The sequence below is a fragment of the Cervus canadensis genome, chromosome 2 (assembly GCF_019320065.1).
Source record: "Cervus canadensis isolate Bull #8, Minnesota chromosome 2, ASM1932006v1, whole genome shotgun sequence".
Classification (NCBI taxonomy): domain Eukaryota; kingdom Metazoa; phylum Chordata; class Mammalia; order Artiodactyla; family Cervidae; genus Cervus; species Cervus canadensis.
Window position 1 is genome coordinate 49,341,182 of NC_057387.1, and position 9,105 is coordinate 49,350,286.

Below are 9,105 nucleotides of genomic sequence, written 5' to 3' on the forward strand. Positions count from 1 at the left end.
CTGATATCACATCTTTGTATCTTTCCTCTTGAGTTCATCATATTTTCTGTGAAACAGGTTTTCCTATTTCCTTCTTGGAGGTTATAGATCAGGCTGTCAACATTCTGGGGGTCATAACATTCAACATGTAGGCATTAATTTTGTTCTCCTCTGTCATTGTGTTTCTCTAACCTCAATTGTGCTGGTGTTGGTCATTCCCAGAACCACAGTTTCATTCTCTTCAGAGAGTAAACTTCTGTTTAACAGGCTTCTGTTGAACAATCCTTAGTTGAATACACAGTGTGTTCTTAAAGCAGAAGTCAAGCACATACCCAGGTCCACCTGAATCATGTCTTTTAATCAGGAGTGTGTCTGGAGGCTTCAGATGTTTCTAGAAGTCTGAAGTTTCTCCATGTTCCCAAATGTAATTCAGAAACAGCAAGAAGATCAGCTAAAGTGTGACTAAAGTTGGAGGCAAGAGACTAAGTTACAGGGATCAGAATGATGCAGGTGGAATAGATGGAAACCCTTGTATGACTGGAAAGAAGGCAGGATCCACTCTTTTCACCCAAGTGCTCAGGTTGAGTTCAAATAAGATGCCCATGGAAAACCAAAGTGCAAGTGTGAAACAGGCTGGTCACATTGCAGTAATATTGAAAGAAAGTGGGAAGCAGAATATTTTGAAAGATCTTGCTTCCTTCCTTGGAACATTTCTCCCTTTCTCCATAGCTTATAACAACATCTAATTCACCCCTCCTGCAGTTTTGCCTGCACAAGGAAAGTCTTTTAGCTTGAAAAGTGAGGAGGGGCAATTTTTGAAAATGGTGAATAGTGATAGAAAGCTTCTCTAAAGGTGGTCTAGTTCACTATCTTTACTAGAGTGAGTTTGTGAAATAGTTGCAATTAGGATATCAAGAGATTGAGACAATTGGTACAAAATTGCAACCAACACATAGGCCTAAGAGGGAAATATCTTTGTTTTCTCTGCAGTGTCAAGTAATGTTGAGTATGAATCACCCCCAGGCACATGGTTTTCAATCCAATGCTTAAATATCTCCCAAGAAAGAAATTCCGCAAATTCCCACTATAACTAACCAATCCTCATAATGAGCAAGTTCCCTTCCTTGTGACCGAAATCTCTATCACTGCCATTTAAACTCATTTCCTCATGTTCTGCCCTCCAGGGAGATAAAGAACACCTGTCTGCTCCTCTCTGTAATAATTCTCTGTGGCCAGTATTTGCAAACTATCTGCTTTGGGCTAAATAATTGAGATTCCTCTCACTTTTCTTTAAAATTCTTCTATTCTTATTTCCCCATAGAGCTTCTCCATGTTATTCACATCTTAAAGTTTCTTCCCTAGGACCTGCCATGCTAAAAAAACAGGGATAAGAATCCAGTTGTAAACTGCCAAAAAGTGGCAGGAAATCAGATCTGAACAGCTCCATGCTAAACTAAAGAAAGGAAACAGGTTGTCCCTTAAAATATGTTTTTTTCTGTTTCTAAGGGCATCTCTGGCAATATCGAGGCTTAGCTGCAGGCTAATACATGAGCTGAGTGGGATGAATCCTTGTTGTAACACACCCTTTTCCTGAGGACGACATGTGCCAGATGCGTCTTTTCCCTACTCATTCTCCTTCCCAAGGGTCTCTTCCTTCGTGGTTTGAGATTTTAGGAGCAAAGCATGAAGACTAAACACATTTCTTCTGATGGCTGAGTTTGAAATCCATGGTCAGAGGGCCTTCCTTGAACTTGCATTCACTAAGTGGGCCTGCTCTGCGTAGCCCTGCGGTCCTCACTGCCCATCTTCTCCAGAAGGAGGCTGGTTGTATTTGTCACCCAAGGGATATTTTGAAAAAAGTCAGTGCTCTAAGACATCAGAGGTCACTGTGCTAGAGAGCAGAAAACCAAAGGACACATCTCAGAAAACCTAAGGGACTCTGTTGGCTTTTTAAGCAGAAACATCTGCACATTAAACTTTTGTTTCTCATGGTGAATTTTTCTGTAGTGCCACTTGCATCTGACAGTGAGAAAACTTTTCTTGATTTCTCAAAAGGTAAAAGTTTTTTAACAACTTGATTATAATGAGAACTTTCGCATCTTACATGTGAAAATAGACCCAGGGCTAGAAGGGATAGTCTAAAAAGGATGTTTTCAACATTTCCAATCAGATTCTCAGGCAAAGATTCTCCTTGGCACACTGTTGGCTCAAAGCCAGAGGATTATTGGGTTAAGTTGACTTGTCCACCCTGGTGAAATGGATCCTGCAATCTTGAGTATAGGGGACTTCTTTGTTTTGTTTTGCTTGGGGTTTCATTTTGGACAGTGTTTTGTATCAGCAGCACAAGAGTTTCCAAAACTCTGGAAGTTGAAAGACCTTTTTAATGGGTAATGATTAAAATAAACTGACATGGCAACAAATTATATTTGGCAAATAGACATCGGAAAGCAAATATTCAGACTTCCTGGGCAGGGCGTAGTACTGGCACTCTTCCTGAATATGACTAATCATGCACATGTCGCATTCGGGATGAGACAGACTTGTTCACTGTCAGTAGGACAAGCCAAGGCCTTCTTGCTGATTTAGCTGCTATCAGGCCAGAAGCCCAGGTGAGCCAAAGTGGGGAGGGTGGTGTGTTGACTTACCTCCTGCTTTTCTGATGAATCCCTTATTTAAATTGGGAAGAGGTATTTTTTACATGTCTTTCACAATAGTCACATTAGTCCTGCTAATTGATAACAATGAGAATGGGTGTGGATCCACATGTGGGTTGGCAGGGGGCTGAATTTTTCAAGTTGATCACGAGTTGTTCCAGTCTCCAGAGGTTTGGGGCTTTTTTTTTTTTTGATAGACATAAGAATTCAGAATAGCTAACAGATTTAATTTCCTTTTAGAAAGAAAGTTCCCACTCTGGGGAAAGTGGATTTCTGGCAGAAACTCACGGTCATTGAGGCAAACGTCCCTGCCTTTAATTAAATGCACATATGAAGGGCAGAGGGCAGCGCTGGAAAGGGTCCAAAATATAGATTGCCCCCAAAAAAGAAGAATGAAAATACAGTGTTTCTCTGCCTCTGAGAAATATTGACCCAAAATTCCCTCTCCATCCCTCCAATCCCAGAAGAATAGATAATCAGAGAAAGTACAGCCTGGGCCACATATTGCAACAAGCATGTGAAGACCCTGAGGTTGAAGCCTGAATGTGTGTTGTTCTCTGGGTGGTTCCTAAATGGGTGACAGGGAAGGCTGTACCACACGAGCTGCTTGTCTGTTTTGTGGAACTGCTGTTTTGGCAGAGGTGTTTGAGGAGTGACGGGCCGAGTTCCTGCGCTTGGAGGGCAGAGCCTTTGCTGGTGTGTTTTGTTTTAACGAAGAGGCCAGAGGGTTGCTTATCTCCGGCAGAGAGCTGTGTATTTCAGGCCAACAGGAAAGAGGAGGCTCACTCATAAACAGACCTGGCCCTCTGGGGCTTCCCACATTGGAGCGGGGAGACCACTGACCAGAAGTTTATGAAGTTTATGCTTTGACTTTTCAAAGAAAATGCTGTGTTTGTCATCGGAGAGCCTTGATTGCTTTTCCCTACCTAGAGCCATTTTTTTGAGGGCTGCTCTGAGGCCAGTTTTGTTGAAGAAAAGATAGCTCTAGAGCTCTTGGCTGTGCTAAATGCAAACCATGTGTGTGACCCAAGGCCTCCTCCCTCCCCACAGTCCCGCGCACTTGGCGCAAGGAATGGGCTTAGCTAAAATGCAGCGGGGTGTGTGATGAAAAGTAGGGTACTTGATGTGTGAGGAGATACTCAGGCTGCAAACCTCAGGGTGGAGGGGGTGTTCCTGACAACCGCAGTCCCTTGTGCGACAGCTAAACCCCTTCTTCTAAAGGTTTATCTGAGCACCGGGTCCTCCCACCTCCATTTCTCAGGTGTGGGTCCTGGGCTCATCACATAGCACTCTCTGCTACAGCTAGGGCGAAATCTCGGCATCACCACCCCTATGTTGACCAGGTGTATTCAGAAAAAGGCCTCCAAATTGCCAAGGTGATCTCATTACAGTTTAAAGGTCTCATTCTCCAAACCCTCTGATACCTTTATGAGAGGAGATGTTCTCTGAATACAGGTGCTGGTCAGTTGGATCACACAGTACAGATGACAGGTTGTAGGCGCTGAAATCCTGGGCATTCATCCTCAACTACTAGGGGGTCTTTGCCCTGATTAACTGTCTGTCAGTCACCTTGAAAACATTCTCTTTTCCCTGTGCAAGGGGCTTTAAAAACAAAACAAAATGGCAACAAGCAGAAACAGCATCGGGATGGGAAGCCTTCTGATCTAGCTGCTTCTGCCCGTGGTTGAGAAGAGCCCCAGATGAAATGGTCTTTTCAGAAGTGCACACATGTAACATGCGTCTGTCCCTTTCTGCCCTGACTGCAGGGGAGACCGCAGGAAGGCAGCCGGTGCCCACGTCCCCGCCGGCGTCCGAGAACAGCAGTGCGGCCCACAGCATCGGCAGCACGCAGAGCACGCCCTGTTCCAGCAGCACGGCCTAGCCTGCCCGCCGCCACCGGGGCAGGCCGGGGGCCCGCGCCGCGGCCCGATTCCAGGCCCAGAAGGCTCAGCTGCCGTTCCCTTGTAAAGAGAGTGGATTTCAGTGTAACCATCACCTGTTGTGTTCACCCCCCACCCAGGGCTGACATAATCGGGCCCCCTGGACTTCTGTAACACACTAGATTCATGTGAGAAAGCTAAGGTGGTGGCCTTCTCCACCAGCCCCTCACAGGCTGGGGGGTTTTCAATGTGAAACACGCCAGTTTGTAAAATGCTGCTCTGTCCAGGTAAGAACACCCGTAATCTGGAGCCCTGCCTTTTACCCAGATTCAAGGAGCTGGTAAAAGGAATAGCCAGATAGTAGAGCCAGTGAGGAGATGTGGCCAAAGATTATTTTCTAACCGAACCAAGATGTAAAACAACAACAAAAAAATGCTTCAGGACTTTCTAAGTGCGTTCCTCCATGTCAAATTTGCACCTTCAGGATGCACACTTCTCACCTTGCTGCCACACTTGTGGGACTGCTGGGTCAGCTTGATGGGTGCTCCCCCGCAGACTGCATCCTGACACACATCAAGGCAACATTCCTTTCTTGTGCCCTGGGCCAAAACCAGTGCTGAGTTCCTTATCAGCTTCCTCCTCCTCCCCACACTCACACACCAACTGCAAAAATGTCTTAACGCAAAGTTTGTATTTCTTTATAGGCATATAGAAATTGAAAATGGCCAAAATCTGGGACTGCAGATTTCTGCCCATTTATGACACTGTGCTCTACTAAATTAATGTGTAAACAGGGGCAAATTCTCTTGTAAAGCGGAGGAGGAATTTGCACAGTGATATATATACCAGTACACGTATGTTATATGTCATTTGGCACTTTTGTTTTTTCAGTTGAAGAAGAGAAAATTCATTCCCATTTAGAAAATGTCCTACACCTTCAGAGCTGTTTATTCTTAAACATTGTTGGGAGAATTAGTGTTTCCATGCAAAACATGTCAGCCTTTTTAAAAGACTCTTTTGTAAGCACCAAGCTCTTATTATGTTGCAAATGTATGGCAGATTCTTTTGGTTTTCTGTTGGTTATCTGAACAGTGTCACCAATTCTGCCAAGAAAGTGATGAGATATGGGAAAAGGCACTCATTTGGATGCTTTAGTTTTCTTGCCTTAAATATATCACCAAACTCGAAAAGAATTTGAGGTAAATTTTATTAAAATGGAGTATCAATAATATGCCACTTTGCAGCTAAAATAAGCTCAACTGATACCTCTATGTTAAAAAATAAAAAAACAATGCCAGAGGAAAGCGTCCATGCCGAATCACTTACTACTGAAGATAACTTGATTGCCAGTAAATATTATTCTTTTACCAGAATTCTCCCAAACAACTCAGAACTCTACAAATAGAACAGGCTAGATTCTACAGGCTAAAATACTCACAAGCAAATTTAAATGCTCTTAAAATAAGGAAGCTGTGCCTGATTTTCTGTGAATGGAGCCTTAGGGAGGAAATGTTGGTGTTGCCTGAGACTGGAGGGCAGTGTCTACAAGGCAAATAGGAGGAGATTGACAGTCATTGTTGCCCCACTATAGAGTCCTGCTCCGATTGATTTGATAGTTATAAACGTTCAATCACGATGATTTTAACCAAAACAGATTGAGGGTTAAGATTTCCAGGCTATCTACACTGATAATCTTGCAGATTTCTACAAATAAGGATAGGGTATTAGAAAAAAAAAATTGCCTTTGGTTAACTATATTTTTAACATAAAGGTATCAGCATGGAGGACTTAGATTATGCTACCTGTGTTTGAAAATAATGCGCTTTGCCTAACCTTCAGCAGAATGTATTGTTTTAGCATATTCTATGTATAAGAAAGTTTAAAGATGTCTTCAAAGAAGACTAGAGTCTTTAAGTCACTTATAGCTATATTTTACTACAAAAATCTGTGTATAAAGATATATTTAAGTGTTTTAGATAAATTTAAGTTACTCCATATGAAATGTTTAATTTCAGTTACTGTGAATTCTTTTGATCAGTTCTTTGCTTTTTAAAAATCCCTATCCATCCTGTTAAAAAGAAAATTAACTATTAAGAGGTATTAAAAGATTCAATTCTTAGATGGACAGGGTTTAAAACCTTTTGTAATATATTCAAATGTATATTTTTGAGAGAGATGCTGCATTGCCAATGATTTTATAAATAATTTTAAATTAATTTACAAATTTATGGATGTAGGCCAAGAGATTTTAAAAGAGAAGAAGAAGTCAACTTTTATGTATTTGGGTCTTACTATCCAGAAGTATTATTCAGATCAAGAAATTCATGTTGATGAAACCTGATCCTGTGTTATTGGAGAGTGAATGTCATTAAGTATTTCTGAAATGTTTCTAAAAAGTGAACATTTAAAAAATACTGTGTTTTCTCCCTAGCTTCCTGTTATAGCATTTCCAATTGCTTCATACTTCACAGTTTTAATGAATACAAAGTATAAGCTCTACTTTATAACACATCCTATAAGTTTCTTTAAAACTGTTTTTATATTCCAGTTAAATTTCTCTATCTGAAAACTATTTTGTTACTGCTTCAGGTTACACCCTTCATTTGCAGAGGTCGTTTTGTTTTGTTTGTTTTATGCTAAAGCTATTGTTGAAATGCTCTAAATTCCAAGGAAGATTGTCTGCGTAGTACCCTGCAGCTTTTTACTATGTGGTGTGTACCAGCCGTTACTCTGTATCTGAAAAGTCGAATTCCTTCTGTCAAAGCTGTTTCTATAGCATTTTCTAAACAAAACAGAAGACCTTTTCCTTGTCTGTAATGAGATTGTAAACCTGTTTCCTGTGTGTGTTCTGCAGTGGGCGTGGTTGTGAGTGTGTGTGGGGGTGCGCACCTGCGTGCCGGCTTTTTTGTACTGTAACTACCTCATGGTTTGAGTGATGGTTGTACTGCTGATTGTGTTAACAGAGCACATTTTGTTGGGTGACTAGTGCGTGTGATTGTTTTCCTGTTTGTTTTAGCTGGGGGTTGTTCATGAAACCGACAGATGTTTTTCTAAAAAGGACTATTATCAGTTTCCAAATACAATACTTCTCTCTTCTGGTTTTTCCTGAATGAGCCTGATTTTGTTGCTGTTTTTCATCTATGAGGGTAAAAAGAGTACCCTGAAAATCCCTGTGGCCAGTTTGAGCACCCCTGTTGTACTCTTTTTCTCTGTTCAATGTGTCAACAATTTTGTGAACATGCTTAGATGTATAGTTTTGATAACCACAGTTTTAAATCCTTTATCTGTGCGTAATAAAAAGATATATATCAATTATTAACCTTTGTCTTGCTTGGTTATCATTAAATCCTCCCCTCGGGCTGATATAACCCTTGTTCATGGCCTTTCTCCTAAATTTATCATCTGCTACAACTGTGTCGGGGCTTCCCAGGTGGCTCAGTGGTAAAGAACCCACTTGCCAATACAGGAGATGCAAGAGATTTGGGTTTGATCCCAGGATCAGGAAGATCCCCTGAAGGAAGAAATGTCTACCCACTCCAGTACTCTTGCCTGGAAAATCCCATGGACAGAAGAGGCTGCAAGTTGATGAGGAGGAGGGAGGGGAAGGCTAAAGGCTCACACAGCAGAGGGGAGGGGTGACAGGCCAGAGTGGGGCATGGTGGAGCTTCCACTCTTTTCAGAAAAACGTGGCAGGAGACCTGGAAGTGGGTGTCAGCCCTGGCGTCCGTCCAGGGGCTTTCTGTCAATCTCCTGGAGGCATGGAAAGAGAAATAATATGTATTTCGGATCTACTCTTTCCATCCCCTCCAAATATCCCAGTGCTGCTTCCAGCATCCTCTATCAATATGCCATCACCATCTACCAGCTGCCCAAGCCAGAAACCTGGGAATCTCTCTAGACTCTTTTTGGCTACCACACCCCCAAATTAATAAATCCAAGCTTATTCTACCTTTGGAATACCTCTTTCTCCAAACCACTGACTCATTTCTGCTCCTCCTGCTGTTACCCAGCATCTAAGACGCATGATCTCTTAAACTGAATCACTGCACAAGCCCACTCCCTAGCCTGTTCCCCTCTAACCCTCTCTCCCCACCACGCAGCCAAAGGAGTCTTGAGCTATCTGAAGTCATATCACTTCCCAGCTTGGAGCCTTTAAGTAATTCCTCTATTTGCCTTTGGAACAAATTTCAACCTCCTTAGCATGGTTGAAAGAGAATAATCTGCTTACTTTCCCACCTACTTCTCTCAGCTCTCTAGAACTCAAGTCCTATGTGGCATATCCCCGACCAGACAACGTTTATACTATGAAAAGACTAGCTTTCTTTCACTATCAGAGATGAAATGATAACATTGAATATATGTTTACAAACTGCACTCCCATATCCCTGCCTTCTCTCCTTTTAAGAATTAGTGATCTGAACGGTTAGAAACGGGCTTCCTGGCTGACTCAGCAGTAAAGAATCCACCAGCAATGCAGGAGCCACAGGAGCCGTTGTGCACTAAACTTTCCTTAAATTGCCAAAGTAAAAGGTGGCCATTAGAGGAAGTGAAATAAAGATATATATACATACACTGAAACTTTCCTTTCTCAT

The 9,105-nt window shown here is 42.2% G+C and overlaps 1 protein-coding gene across 2 annotated transcripts in view; it reads left to right on the top strand.

Moving 5' to 3' along the window:
- Nucleotides 1–7,832, top strand: part of TGFBR3 (transforming growth factor beta receptor 3) — a 192,427-nt gene extending 184,595 nt beyond the window's left edge. For both annotated transcript variants that reach the window (XM_043460676.1, XM_043460675.1), the window contains exon 17: nucleotides 4,400–7,832. In XM_043460676.1, the coding sequence (XP_043316611.1) occupies nucleotides 4,400–4,515 (116 nt within the window). In that variant the 3' untranslated portion in view covers nucleotides 4,516–7,832. The remainder of the gene's footprint in view (nucleotides 1–4,399) is intronic.
- Nucleotides 7,833–9,105: the final 1,273 nt, after the last annotated feature.